Source organism: Artemia franciscana, chromosome 8 (assembly GCF_032884065.1).
Source record: "Artemia franciscana chromosome 8, ASM3288406v1, whole genome shotgun sequence".
Taxonomy (NCBI): Eukaryota; Metazoa; Arthropoda; class Branchiopoda; order Anostraca; family Artemiidae; genus Artemia; species Artemia franciscana.
Genome location: NC_088870.1, coordinates 50342429 through 50358485, shown reverse-complemented (window position 1 = coordinate 50358485; position 16057 = coordinate 50342429). Strand labels below are relative to the sequence as shown.

Here is a 16057-nt window from a genome sequence, read left to right as displayed (position 1 = left end):
CTTTGTACCCTTGTGTCTGAGCAACTAGTTTGCTTCTCTTTCTCTCTCTCTCTCTCTCTGTGTCCCTCTCTCTCTCTCTCTCTCTCTCTCTCTCTCTCTCTCTTTTTCCCTCTGCTTGTGTGTCCAAGTGGATGTTTGACTGTCTCTGTGTCTGTCTTCGTGTGTTTGTATGTCTGACTCTTTGTGTTTATATCTGCTTTTTTCTGTTTGATTGTCTATTTGTCTGCCTTTGTGTGTCTGACTCTGTGTGTTTGTATGCGGTTTTGATTGTCTCTGTGTCTGGTGTTTGGGGAGCGGGTGTTTGCTTGTCTCTGTGTCTGCCTACGTGTGTTTGTATGTGTTTTTGTCTCTCTCTCTCTCTCTGTGCCTTTGTGTCCGAACGGTAGTTTGCTTATCTCTTGCCCTCTGTTCCTGCAGGTCTGAGCGAGTGTCTGCTTGTCTCTGTGTCTGTCTTTGTGTGTTTTGTGTGTCTGACTCTGTGTTTATGTTTTTGTTTTTTTCTCTCGGTATCTTGTGTCTGAGCGACTGTTTGCTCTCTTCCCTTTCTCTCTCTCGCTCTTTTTCTCTGTGCTTGTGTGTCTGTCTTTATATGTCTGTTTTTTGATGTCTCTCAACTGAGTCTTTGTGTTTGTATGTTTTTTGTCTCTCTCTTTCTCTCTGCATCTCTGTGCCTGTGTGTCTGAGCGGATTTTTGGTTATATTTGTCGCCGTTTTTGTGTGTTGTTGAGTCTATTTTGACTATTTTGGTAAATTTGGGGGATTTGAGGTAATTTTGAAAATTGAGGTATTTGTAACTTACGAAAGGGTGACCAGATCTTAATGAAATTTGATATTTAGAAGGATCTTCTGCTTTAAAGTTCTAATTTTAAATTCCTACCAAATCCTGTGACATTGGGGGGAATGGAGGGGAAAACCGGAATTCTTGGAAAACGTGAAAATTGGGGTATTTTTATCTTACGAATAGATGATCGGATCTTAATGAAATTTGATTTTTAGAAGGAATTCATGTCTCAGAGCTCTTATTTCAAATCCCAACCAGATTTTTTGACATTGGGGGGAGTTGGAGGGAAAATCTTGGAAAAACACTTGGAGTGGATGAAGCTTGGTGGATAGAATAAACAAATGTCCTTGATACGTGATTGACAGAATCGTACTGGATTCGCTCTCTTTGGGGGAGTTGGGGGGAGGGGTTCAGTGATTTGGCGAGTTTGGTGCTTCTGGACGTGCTAGGACGATTAAAATTGGTAGGCGTGTCAGGGAGCTGAACAATTTGACTTGATGAAGTGGTTTTCCCAGATTCGACCATCTGGGGATAAAGGGAGAGGAAAAATTAGAAAAAATTAGGTATTTATAACTTACGAGTGGGTGATCGGATCTTAATGAATTTTGATATTTAGAAGGACATCGTTACTCAGAGCTCTTATTTTAAATCCTGACCGGCATTAAGTCTCTTATTTTCTTTTTTAAATCAATCTATTGATTCATAGAATTTTGTTAGAGCTCATACCATATGATCTCTTGGCTCTTAGCTCTTGTTTTTAAATCTCTTCTTGAGTATAAGTGTCTATGGTCATGTTTATAGGCCAAAATGGCCTTTATTCCTTAGAAAATATCCATTACCTATATCATTTTTAAATGCTCGACTGAACTTTTTTTGGCACCTGCTTTTTCATAGATGTAGCAAGTGTTTTATATAATAGAGCATCCAGTCATTTATACTCTCTAGACTGAATAGGATAACTAGTGAATTCGAGTAATTTATATTAAAAGGGTCGTGGCAATACTCGACTAATAACAACAAAAACGGCTTTCAAGAATATTAACCTTAATTTTTTGGTTTTTAACCTTAAGGGCTCCATACACTGAAAGATTGTCTCAGGCCACAGAGGCCCGTTGCCTCCACACGTATGTACACTTCAAACCTAGCTATTGGCTGGAAAAACCTAATATATTTACGGAAATTAAGGGCGGCAAACGTTATTTTCTAAATTATAGGGGAGGGGGTATTCGTTGTTTTTTGCATTATCAAAGAAGATTTCAAAACAAGGCATTTTTTAATGAAAATACAAAAAAATTGTTTTTGAAATCTAGGAAATCTGGTGGAGGGGGTAATGAAATCCAGGGGTGACTTTGTGCTTGTATTTGTTTTTGTCTCTCTCTCTGTGCCTGTGTGTAAGAGCGGATGTTTGCTTGTCTCTTTCTCTCTCTCCGTGTATTTTTGTCTGAGTGGGTGTTTGCATTACTCTGTTTCTGTCTTTGTGTGTCTGACTCTATGTGTTTTTCGTCTGTCTCTCTATGTCTAAGCGTCTGAGTGGCTGTTTGCTTGTCTCTGTGTCTGCATTTACTTGTTTGTGTATCTGACTCTGTGTGTTTGTTAGGTTTTACCTCTCTCTATCTCTCTGTACCTGTGTAAAGACCATCTGTTTGCATGTTTCTGTGTCGGTCTCAGTGTGTTTGTACCAGTTTTTGTATCTCCCTCTTTCTGTGCATGTTTGTCTGAGTGGCTCTTAGCATGTCTGTATTTCAGTCTTTATGTGTTTATGTTTTGGACTTTCTCTTTCTCTCTTTGCTTGTGTCTCTGAACGGCTTTATGTTTATCTATTTCTCTCTGTGCCTGTAAGTCCGAGCGGGTGCTTGCTTATCTCCGTGTTTGTCTTTGTGTGTTTGACTCTGTGTTTGTTTGTGTTTTTTTGTGTTTTTATCGTGTTTTGTCGTTTTGTGCCCGTGTGTCTCTGCGACTGTTTGCTTGTTTAGTGTGTCTGACTCTGTGTGTACGTTTTTGGTTTTCTCTCTTTCTTTGTGCCCCTGTGTCTGAGCAACTGTTTCTCTCTCTCTCTCTCTCTCTCTCTCTCTCTCTCTCTCTCTCTCTCTCTCTCTCTCTCTCTGTGCTTGTGCATCTGTCTTCGTATGTTTGTTAGTCTGAGTCTGTGTGTTTGTATGTTTTTTTGTCTCTCTCTCTTTGCGTCTCTGTGCCTCTATGTTTTAGCAGGTGTTTGCTTGTCTCTGTGTCTATCTTTGTGTTTTTGTGGTTGACTATGCACTTGCATGCGTTTTACCTCTCTCTATCTGTCTCTTTGTGCCTGTGTCTTAGAGCGAATGTTTGCTTCTCTCTTTCTAACTCTCTCTGTGCCTGTGTGTCTGAGCTGGTGTTTGATTGTATTTGTGTCTGTCCTTGTGTTTTGTGTGTCTGAGTCAGTCTGTTTTTAATTGTTTTGTCTATCTATTTCTCTCTCTGTACCTGTGTGTTTGAACTGCTGTTTGCTTGCCTGTATGGAGTTCGGAAATATTCCAGCTCATCTCTCTCAGAATTTGGCAAAAGCCCTGATAATCTATCTCAGATTCTAATTTACCCTCTATAAGCCCACTAGTAGTATTTATGTCTCTGAAAATTCCTTATCATGCTTTTCCAATTTTTTAATAAACATTCTGAACATTCGACTCACTAGCGTACCCTAAAAATAATGGAAACATAAATAAGTAATGCATAAAACTTTTTTGTTGAAATAATGACATGTAGAATATCATCATAAAAACGAATGCTTTAAATCCGTTGCATAAAATGCTTCATTATTCTTTTTCTTGCCATGGCACTTATTCTATTTTGAGGTGATACATTATTTTTAACCTGAGTTCAGATGCAACCTCATCACACACTTCTTCTTTGGTATTATTGGGCTCATTGACTGTGTATATTGGTAAACTGTTGATGTTAGTGGTAATTTTTGTACGTGCCTTGGTCTTCATTAATACATCTATATATTCCTTTGTTATTTTGTCTGCCAATGCCCTTTTATTTTACTTGTGATAGCATTGTCCATTACTACATTATTTTTTATATAGATTGCAGTTTCGGCCCATAGACAAGATATGGCTTATGATACTAGTGCAACAGTAGGCCTTTCTTTTTCTCTTTGCTGTTATTTGAATGCTAATACCAGAAAGATAGTGACAGGATCTATTAATGTTTAGCGTGTTACCACCTTTAGTAGCCAGAAGCTGGCCTTTATTATCAACTATTTGTTTTATGTTTGGAATTCTCTCTGAGCACTATAATCTCTGGAATTGTTACTCTCGCATATTCACCATCATAAGAGTTGAATCTTTTTGGTACTGTAAAGAAATTTAATCTCTCACTGTCATATCAATTCCCGCATACAATATCAATAATATCCCATTATTGCTTGCTTCATAGTTCAATTATTTGTCTTTGTCAGCATTCAACGAATCGATAACTTTATCATGTGTACACACTTTCTTGGAATATTTCATCGTCACTTTTTTTAAATATGGTATGTGTTTATCCTTTCATTGCACAATTAAAATTGATTAAAACATACAATAAACAATCTAATGTCGAAGATCAACCATAGAGTACCATGGGGACAGCTGCATATAATGCTGGGAAAATACAAAATAATTCAATGAAGTATTCATATTGAAATGATGGTAGATACAATACCATATATTTACATAAGAATTCATGTGGCGTAATGTAGTATTTCACTAGCTTTCATCACACTCGAACATAATACAATTCAATTTCCAGTGATAACAATGAATTTCTTCATATTCCCCCGATAATAACAAAAGTGCACAAATGTATTACCACAAGAGGATATTTCGAGCCAATAGCAAAAAAAAAATTTGTGATATTTTTGAAATACAAAATGAAAATGGTATAAATACGTAACTCCTGATTTTTTTTTTAGAAAAACAATATTAGTGGTGATGTTTCTTTTTTTGGACTTGATTTTTTTTAAATTTATTTATTTACTTTTGTTTTTTAAATTAAATAATATTAATTTTCTTTTATCGATGTCATTTAATATAATGCATTGAAAATCCCTCTTTATATTCACTCAGTGTAGGAAACACATAAAGATGGAAACCGGTTTCATTCCACCCAAATAAAAAATTTATTCATAGAATTTTCATGATTCTAAAGAATTGCTTGGGAAGGTTCAGGACCGGACCTGGTTGCCAGCTAAGCCGGTTATGCAAATTGTGCTCCTCTCGGCATATGTAAATGGCCTGAGGGATTGTTCCGGCCAGTCATAGAGACTGGCCTACTACTATCAACACTTGGCTCAGGAAGCCAAATAATGCCAAATTGAAAAAAACTACATAATGATCAAATTTTTTTATATTGCCTTGGGCTATGTTATGGCAGTAGGAAAGGGGGACAGGACGAAGTTATATTAGAAAAAAAACAATCTAGTAAACGTTACATTTTCTGAATGTAATAAACAACTCGTGCTAACCATAGCATAATTTCTAAAAAAAAATTAAATTTTGATGACAGTACATGCATCAAAAGAATCGGCTATTTATGATAATTCACAATATTATTAAACTCCTTAACCTTTAAATTATTTATCAAAACTTATAAGCTGGAAAAAGTTTTGAGAAATTTGGATAAACGAGGGAAAATGCCCCAAAATTGAGATTGATCTTGATGAAAATTTTGCCGTCAAGTTTAGTATATCTTAGAAATCCTAGCAGACAGGTTTAAAACCTCTGTCAACAAAAATGCAAATTTTTGCTTATTTTTGAGAAGGTTGGTCCCAGACGCCGGTTTGTTTGTTTGTCTTTTCTTTTATTTTTCCTAGCGATGATCGTATCAACCTATTGAACCTCGGATAATGTGCGGGATTTATTCAAACGGAAGATGTCTAGTGCCCTGTTTAAGCAGCAAAAGACATCACGCTACAGTGAAATAATATTTTCTGCTGTATTGAGGTACGAAATAGTAATTTTGAGCCTCAGAGGGCTAAAATCCTTTCGTGTAAAAATTATGAGATTGCTAATTGGTTTACAATTGTTAGAATGCTATTTATTCAGCTTCCCGCTTTTTCCATCCATAGTGCCGCTCGATAGCGTATTTGTTCCTAGAGTATTTGTTCTTTAGTCTATACAAAAACAAACCTATAATGTTACTTACTTTTCGTTGACCTGATTTTGTTAATTCGTGGCTTTACTAGATTTATTTAAAGTAGTATGTAGTTTTGCATTAACTGTTGGGAAAGAGGGCTAGTGAATCTCTCTGTGAGTGGTTTGAGTGCCTGGGGTTTCAAAAACTATTTTTTGTTTAATTAAATCTTCTTCTGGCGTATATTAAGCATTCAGATGTAAGGAAAGAAGAGTAAGGGAGCGAAAGAGAAGGAAAGAGAGGGGGTTGCGATTTGCTATCCGAAGCCTAAAATATGGCGGCTTGGTCGGGGGGAATCCCCTTACCTTAGATCCTCCTGTGCCTCCAGAGACACCTAGATTACTGACAAAGAATTTTTTATGTGGTAACTGCTGCCCTTCATATTTTGAACTATTCGAAACTATTCGTCAAATTCAAAATTTCAAACCTTTGAAAATTCAACCTAGATGTAACTTTCAAATGTATATGCATATCTGCAAAGAAAAAGAATGGGATAAGGAAATCCACAATAAAAAAATTTTTCGGAGGAATTCCGTTGAAAACTGTGAAAATAATAACTCTAAGAATGTTCGTACTTTTGATCCAAAGGGGTCTAATTTTGGGAAGGTTTAGGACCAGGGTCTAAGGGTCTAGGGGTCTAAATCAGGGGTCTAATTTTCCAGGGATTATAACCATTCAAGCCTGATTGGAGTATTGCTATGTATGCATGTATGTATATGTTTATTTCCCGTCATATTGCAAAAAATACAAAACTGACGGAGTAATACGAGAAAAAACAAAAGAAAAGACCAAAAAGTACACTTCTAAAAACGAACTCAAATTCAGCTTTTATTAAAGAAAAATATATCGGAAAACACCTAGCAAAGTGCTATTACTGCCCAGGTGTGTTATATAACGCTAATTCGCTTTTCTACTGTACGCACTGGACTAGCTACTCCGTAACATGATGACAGAGTTGCATTACTGGTTCATAGAGGCAATCTAAGCAGATATTTTGCATATTTGCAAAACACTTCTTTATGTCGCTGACATCTGTCTGCGAGAAAAGAGACCAAAATGGGGCAAGCGCAAGCAAATGGGGAACTACAAAAGCATTATATAAAGTAGGAAGGATGCGCGGTTAAACTTGCACTACCAATAGGCCATATGCCTTCCTAGTTTTATTCGCAAAAAAATCTTTAAGCAAGACCAGTGTTGATCGGAGATTTTTTCAAATTGGGACTCCAAGGTACGTAAGACCTTCTTGGTTTTGTATGACGTGGACACCAAGAGATACAGCAACGGGATCTTGGCAACGGCGATTAAAAACTAGAATCTCACTCTTACTAGGATTAAATTGATACCAATACGATTATATTCATCTGACAATATAAGAAAGTTTTCTTCAATCCCTGCATGTGTTCTACTTACATTCAATGCGTCATCTGCGTAATTTACTAATGAAACATCTATCCCTTTAAAAATACTTGTCGTAAGGGCTTTTTGCTGGGGCTCGATTACACTGTGAGGGGTGGGGAGGCCAGAGCTCCCTGTCTAATACCTTTTTTAATGGGTATTGGCAGGGTAGGATCTACAACACCAGGTAAAACAGGGACATTTATTCTAGCATTCAGCTTTCTATACATGTCGCGCATAGCCCTAACTACCGAAGGATCTGTCCCAATTTTAGATGCTATCAGAAGTATCTGTGCATGTATGCCAGAGTCAAACGCTCTAGAAACGTCCAGCCTAGCAAAAAACAGTACTTCATCATTTTCAGCAGCATGAAGTAACAAATTTACAATGAGGTGATGAGCATGTTCACGACCTACACCTTTCTTAAAACCAAATTGGTTCTCTGGTGTGTAACACTTACTAGAAATTTCATTAAAAACCATTAGCCCAAATACTTCGCATAAAACGGAAGAAACAGTAATTGGCCTAAAGGGGGCACAATAGTCAGCTGGCTTTCCTTTTTTCAAAATAGGACTAATTAAACCAGTACTGAATAAATTGGGGACAATACCAGTAACAAAAATTATTTGTTAAAGTAGTGATAAATGTTCAGCTAAAACACAAGAACCGAATTCCAAGTGCTTCGCACAAATCGAATCCGCCACGGAAAGTCTTTTTTCGTAGTTTCAGGATGCATTTCGTGACCATTGATTGAGTTACGACGAAACCGAGGTCATTAGCTGATTCGAGCAAGAGCCCGTCAAGTTCTTTCTCAAACTTAGTCTCAAGCAATGGATCGGGACTGGAGAATTCACCTTTAAAGTAGTTGTACCACTGTTTAGTACTGATTTGAACATCGCTGCAAGATTTAGACTTATCATGCCTTAGAACTTTCCAAATAAAATTGGGATAACTTTTAGCCTTACTAGACATTTCGGCTATTGACTTTGCCTGGTGACGTTTTAACACTTTTGCAAAATAGCGCTTTGTGTAGAGACGGATTTCATTCACTACTCCACTACGTGGCTTGCCACACTCCCTCCAGATATGGAACCAGAATTTTGACTTTTTCCTACTCGAAAACTCCGGACTGTAACACTCGCATGCTCAGCGACACGTAAGGCATGGACAATTTCAGCATAATAAATATTTAGCAGAATTTGCTGCTCATGCACACTAATAGAAGATTTCTGAGAGAGAAGCTGAAAAGGCACTTTGATTTTAGTAAGGATACCATCACTTATACCCTGGAATGTGAGCAAATCGGTTTTTTCCCACTCACTTATTTTGCACCACATGCTACAACTGCTTGACCGGGTAGGCTCGGGAGGCATCAGATTAATGGGAAAAATGTTACTGATCGTCAAATGGTCAGAGGTCTTAAAGGAAGTGATAACTCTGGTTTTTGAGTCCGGTTTTATTTCGGGAGAGCGAAACATAAAATCAAGGAATGATGTGCTTCCTGAGGGATGGATATATGTAAAGTCTTGGTCATTTTCTACTGACACAAGCTGGGGGCACATGCTACTTAGAATATTCGTTCCACTACTACAGTCGTCAAGGAGATAACAGTTCATGTCGCCAGCCAAAATTACTGCAAGATTAAGAGACTCACAATCTGAGGTAAGGGTGCTGAGAGCTCGACACGCTTTATCAAAGAGCACTTCGCAGTCAGCATTGCGGTAATCAGTAGGCAAGTACACTGATGCAATCACAAGATCCAGGATTTTAACTGCAATGAAATAGTCACTATAACGAAAGAGCTGAGGCATCAGTTCGTTTCGTGCGAGCACAGCAGTGACACCACTCGGTCTACCCATACCTCTATATTTAGCAGCACGATAGTAAGTGATAGTAGTAGCGTCAACATTAAGGAGAGGGGAGCTATCTGAGGTAAGCAGTTGCTCTTGCACACAAATCACATTAATTTTTTTGCATAGAGTCTGAATAATTGACAGCTTTAGCTGGACACCAACGTTAATATTCCATGATGTGACTCGTAGCCCAGGATTCTTTTTGACGGATGCATGAATTCTTGTGCAACAGGGCACTTTTAACTATAACACGGGTGATCAGTCTGGGAGCAAAGGGCACACTGGACATTTTTCAGCCAGAAAGAATCACGTTTGCTGGAGTTTCATTCTTGTCCACAGCGTGAGCAACAGGCAGTAGCCTTACAGGCGGCAGATATATGACAATACGCCTCGACAGTTATAGCAGCGGGGTGGCAGGGGCACGTATTCCTCCACGTGAACCCGCTCATATTCGATGGCAACAGGAGCCGATATGGCGGCAGTGAGATCATCACGGCATGAAAATTGAAGCTTATAAGACATAGTACTGCCAACACGCGAGGCTTTGATGTAGTTGGTCACTGAATCACAAAGCTGGTCTTCAGGAACGTTTTCAGGGTTTCAGGATAACTTGACATAGAAAATGTAGTTTAGGGGAGGACCATCTTAACTCCCAAATAAGAAAGTCATGGCTCATGTAGTTTGTATTGATAAACTATAGCCTAGATAGTTGATTGATCAACTATGCTCCAAGTATTCAAACCATAATAAGAGTACGCCTCTTATTATGGATTTAATAATAATAAAAATTCTATTTAATATAAGTAGCAACAGTAAAGCTTAAAATGAACAGAAAGTATTTCATACGTGAAGGGGGCTGCCCCATCCTTACTGTCTCGCTCTTCGTGAAATTTTTTTTTAGCACTTCAAAAAAGCTTTGTATTCTACTGACACGGTCTTTATGTCTCAGGCGTCGTTACTGTGGAGTTGGGAGAAAAGTTTAACTTTAGCATAAAGAGTGAAATACCGAGGAGAGGGCGGTCCATAAAATATAGAATAATGTATGTTCGCTAAAATTTTACTGTAAAAATGCAAAATTCCTCAATTTTGTATAAAGGAGCTTGAAACTTCTACAGTAGAGCTCTCTGATATACTGAATCTGATGCTGTAAATTTTATTAAAATCAGCTAACATTTTGGAGGTGTTTCCAGGCTTTCTAAAAATTGTTTTGCAAATTTTCTCAGGTTTGTAACTTTTAATAGGTTTGATACATCTTTTGATGCATCTATTGTTATCAAAATTCGGTATTTTAGAGTTTTGATAACTATTTAGCCACGTCGCTCCTGACTTACAGTTTGTTAGCACGAACTGTTTGAAAAATTAAATCATTTTGTTGATAAGCACTTTACTTGAAATGGATAATGTGCTGAAAAAGCTCTTTTCTTGAAGTATTTCTCTGCTAAAGCTGAACTTCAAGCTAAGAAAATACATAGGAAGTGGTGACACTTCTCTTCATTTAATCCTTGGCAAGGTATTAAAATGGAAAGGAATTAAACAAAAAAGTAAAAAAAGACAATAACACCATAACGAACAAATACTTTCCTAATATTGGGCAATCTACCTTCTCAAACCCCTCACTTTGCGGTATAGTTTGACTTTTCGCCTCAGGGTTTTGAGAGCAAATGCTCAAACAAAAAATATCAGAAAGGGATAAAAAGTGCTTTTCACAATGCCTCAAGGACGAAAGAGCCTATTGGAACGCTTTTCAATTATATAACAGAATTTCACTTTTTTTTAACACAATTGCATAAAACCCTTGCAACCTACCTTTTAACTACTTCTGTTGCACCCATAAATACTCATTAATACCCTCTAAATAAATAATGAATACCCTCAATAGAATATATTAATACCCTTAATAGAAAAACTAATACCCTTAATAGAATATATGAGAATATTTTTTAGTAAAATAATAGCAACTCTGTTACTTAGTAAAGTAATATAGAAATTTACCGTAAACAGTGGGGAGATGAGGAGAAAGCCAAGTTACACAAAATAATTTTTTTTCCTTTCAAGTGTTAATTGTAATACTCCTTACTTTCTAAAGATTTAGAAAGTACTTACCATCTAAAGATTTTATTTATTTATTTCAGTTCAGAAGAGAATGACTAGCGTCTTTTTTCTTTTTTTTTGATAAAACAAGAAGTAATAGATATCAATAAACTTTTGTTGTTTGAAGCAAATTCTTTTCTCCGGTTTTTATGACGCCGTAGATGGGGTGGGATTACTTTGCCACGGGCCTGGCCTCTGTTCTTGGTGACGTTAGCATACGTATTGCTGTTATTTTTTTTTCGTTTCGATCCAAAACACGAATTAGACTCACTTTTGTCGGTCGTTTTCGGATAAAGCAGTACTTGTCCGTCATAATATTCACTAAACAGTAATATTTTCAATAGTATTCCCTACTTAATTTTTATCATGATTTAGATATTGGAGGGGGCTATTCTCTTAAACAAGGACTATGAAAGTATTAAAGATCTAAGCTCATCGTGTGTGAGCGAAATATGTCGGCCTCAGCCTCAACCAACCAGTGAATGTTTACCGTCAAAGGTTTGTTGTTTTTACTATCTTGAGCAACAAGTTACTTGACTAGCAACTTAAAATCAGCTCAGAAAATACAAGATCCTGTTTGATTGAATCACTCTCTCTTTGTAAAACCTGAAATTTCTAATCAAAATACACAAAAGCTCAATATTCAGTTTTAGTGTCATTGCTAATGTGGCGTGAAGTATTAATTGTTGTATTTAGCTCTTTTTGGGTAGGGCTACTTGAGCCCATCCCTGAAGAGAAAACATCAAGAGTATCCTATGATGGGTATATGCTCCTACGCACTAACTTAACATCAGAGCTTCTGGAAAACCTGGAAAAAGAATATGGTAAGCTGATACCCACGTTTCAAAAAAGTATCTGTGAACAGATTGTATTTTTAGCAACCTTAGTAAAATAGGACTAAATTAAATTCGTCTTAGAAAAGTCATATATCATTACTACCAAAGAGAAAAGCCGTAATTAGCTTATAAACTTTTTTTGATGGGCAAAGGTAAAATGGGTATAAGCTGTGATGTTTGTAAGCTCCTACGTTCTTACCAAACATCGGAAATTCAAGAAAAAACTGGAAAAGGCACGGTAAGCAGACACTTTGTTTCAACTTAGCGTATCAAACAATTCGTGGCAACAAACTGTAGTAAGGAGCGACCCGGACGATAGTAAACGAAATTATAAAAAATATAATTTTGATAAGAATACTTACATCAAAATAATTGTATTTTTATACTGATTTCAAATATATTAGTTTCATCAAGTTTAGTCTTGCCAATCAAAAGTTACAAGCCTGAGAAAATTTTCCTTATTTTAGAAAATAGGGGGAAACAAACTATAAAAGTCGTAGAATATTAACACCATCAGATTCAGCGTATCAAACAACCCTACTGTAGAATTTTCAGGCTTTTGCAAGAAGACAAATCACGGATGCATGTTTTTTTTTTCAGGGGTGATTGTTTCGACTCAACAATCCTAGAATGTCGCAAGAAGGCTCATTCTAGGGAAAATAAAAGCTCCAGTGCCCTTTTTAAGTGACAAAAATTAGAGGGCATCTAGGCCCCCTCCTACGCTCATTTCCCCCAAAGGCATCAAACCAAAATTTTGAGATAGCTATTTTGTTCAGCAGAGTCAAAAAACCTAATAGCTATGTCTTTGGGGCAACTTAATCCCCCACAGTCCCTGGGGAAGGGGCTGCAAGTTACAAACTTTGACCATTGTTTACATATATTAATGGTTATTGGGAAGTGTACAGACGTTTTCAGGGGATTTTTTCCCGTTGAGGGGGAGGGGAGAGTTCAGGGAAAGGGGCCTACGTTGAAGGATCTTTTCATAGAGGAACTCACCATGAGGGAAGAGAATTTCCATGAAGGGGGCGCAGGATTTTCTAGTATTATTTAAACAAACAATGAGATAATAAATATATACAAGTTTTTTCAACTGGAAGTAAGGAACATCATTAAAACTTAAAACGAACAGACATTATTACGTATATAAGAGGGTTCGCCTCGCTCTTTACGCTAAGTTATTTTTAGTAATTTCAACTGTTTATTCTACTGCCTTTGTGATTTAGATATAAATTTATTAAAAAAGAAAACAAATACTACTGGCCATTCGCCAGCCAAGAAAGGCAATAAGCTTAGAAGGGCAAGCGAGGTTAATACCCTTAGCTAACATTCATATCACGCTAATTAACACAAAAGAAACTCAACTGATGAAGGAACAAAGGAAAAAAGAGAAATATGAAAAGACAAGAAAAAGACAAAAAAAATTAACAGCAAAAAAATCGAAGAAATTCTTTGAATGAAATGACAACTTGGAGCGGGCTTTACATCAAAATCCCTCACGAGGTAAGAGGAACTTCTTTGCCCGTGAATTGAAGGCCGAAAAAATACACGTATTTTTCACACACTGGGGTAATATATTCCTAACATGGGGACCATAATGCCAAATCAAAAAGATACCTGAGTGGTACTCCTAAGCTCATGAGTTAAGTTATCAGCTTTTCTTGTGTTATGATCATGACGATCTCTATTAAAAGTGAAAAGAGTCTCAAAAGCAGGAGTGAGCAGGCAATTCAAATATTTATACGCAAAAATCGCGACTTGGTAATCTCAAATTTGGGATACATCCATTAACTTATTCTTTTTAAAATGCTCATGAGCAGGAACCTCATCAGAATCATAAAATTCCGATAATTATTTTACAACTCTTTTCTGAAGTTCTTATACTCTTTTGAAACATGTTACAAAATTAATTGCCCATATAGAGCGACAGGTTTTCATCAATTAAACACCCTAAATACTTCGTTGTCGCTACTCTTTTTGTCTCATTTCCTCGAACCATTTCCAGCCGAACCATTAATTTGACCATTTCCAGCACTTGACGAAAGTCTAGAAAAAACATAAAAAAGTGTTAGAAGATTTTAGGGTTAACAAATTTTGTTGATAAAAAGTTAGAAATTCAGAGACAGCATTATGAATTTTATTATACAAAACATCACGTGAAGGCGCAGCTAGAAAGAGCCAAGTGTCATCTGCAAACAGGATGACACCAGCCTCCGACAAGTAATGCTTCATTCGATCAGTAAAAATGATGAAAAGGAGGGGTCCCAGGATTGACTCTTGTAGGACCCCGTACTCTATTTTCATTTTTGAACATAAAATGAACAATTCGGTGCTATCTGATACCGATTGCGTAGATATGATGAAAACCACTCCAGGCTTGAACCCTTCACCCCAATCGAGTTTGAGCTTGGACAACCAATGAGTCGCCAAACGTATCGAACGCTTTTCTCATATCTAAAAACACAGCAGCAGGTATGAGACCAGCTTCAAATGCATCATTAATCCAATTTCAGAACTGCCATATCCGTAATTAGCCCTTTTTTGAACCCAAATTAGTTTTCCATTAGAATTGTATTCCTTTCAATACAATAGCTTAACTGGGCATGTACCGCTTTCTCATATAACTTGGAAAAAAATGGGAGAATAGATGTAAGTCTTCGATTCGATGGGTCGTCTTTTTACCCTCCTTTATAAAGGGGAACCAATCTTGCAGATTCAGGGGTCATTCTTAAAGAATTAAGAATTAAATTAAGAATTGAGAATTGAGAATCAGATGAAGAATTAAGAATTAAAGTAGCCAAAAATTGGAGGGCAACTACACTTCCTTTCCCATATGAAAATGCTATTTAGCCAAAAAAAATAATATGCAAATTTCTTTTTAATTATTCACATGGGGTGAACCAAAATTAAAATATGTGTTAATTCAAAAACGTTCAGAAATTAAATAACTGCAAGTAAGGAGCGGCATTAAAACTTAAAATAAAAAAAATTATTCCGTATATGAAAGGTGTTGTCCCCACCTCAACGCCTCTTTCTTTACACTAAAGTTTTTTATTGCTTTAAGAAGTAGATTTATGAAAAGAGTCAAACTTTAGCATAAAGAGCTAGGCGTTAAAGAGGGGCCAACCCCTTTCATATATGGAATAATTTCTCTTCGTTTTAAGTTTTAATGTCGCTCCTTATTTGCAGTTAAAAAAAACTTGTTTTTTTAAAATTTAATCTATAAAGAGACTGTTATTTTCAAGCATCCTATCTTGAACTGTAGCAACTTTATCATAAAAGTCACACATCATCGTTTACCAAAACAAAAGGTTAGAACCTATTTTTAAAATTTCGTGATCTAGTGTTATGTATAAGAACAATTTTATTGCAGTTAAGGTAGGAGGTAAGGCTAATAACTGATTTGTCCCCAAATAAGGAGTTAAGGTAGGTTGTGTATGGTCCTTGTTTGTATGGATTGGTTTGATGGACTTTATCCTGGAAAAAAAAATAATGGAAAAGCACGGTTAGTAGACACTTCGTTTTAGCTTATTATATCTATTAAGACATTGTACTTTGAAACACCTAACCAATTTAAGACTATAGTGACTTAATCATAAGAAGACTCAAGCATCATCGTCTACCGTAATAAAAAGAAGGATTGATATTTACAATTTCTTCTGCGAGAGAGGCATAATAGGAATAAGCTTCTATGAAGATCCAATCCTTGTATGGTATTTCGAATAAGTACATTCAGTTGGTGAGTGTTATATATGAGAACAATGTTGCAGAGATTAAGGTAGAAATTAAGGCTACTAGCTGGTTTAGCGTCAAAGAAGGAGTTAAACAGGGTTCTGTCCTGTTCGTGTTTAAATGGATTGTTTTGTTGGATCTTATCCTATGGAACACCGTAAAGACTATAGTAGAGGATAGAATGGAATGGGAAGTCAAAAGGCATTATGTCTTTTATCAAAGAC

At 36.5% G+C, this 16057-nt stretch overlaps 1 protein-coding gene across 1 annotated transcript in view; it reads left to right on the top strand.

The window, feature by feature from the left end:
• The first annotated feature begins 11905 nt into the window (after window positions 1–11905).
• LOC136030535 (carboxypeptidase B-like) overlaps window positions 11906–16057 on the top strand; it is a 29000-nt gene continuing 24848 nt past the window's right edge. The window contains exon 1 of the mRNA XM_065709579.1: window positions 11906–12092. Coding sequence (XP_065565651.1) covers window positions 11933–12092 — 160 coding nt within the window. The 5' untranslated portion in view covers window positions 11906–11932. The remainder of the gene's footprint in view (window positions 12093–16057) is intronic.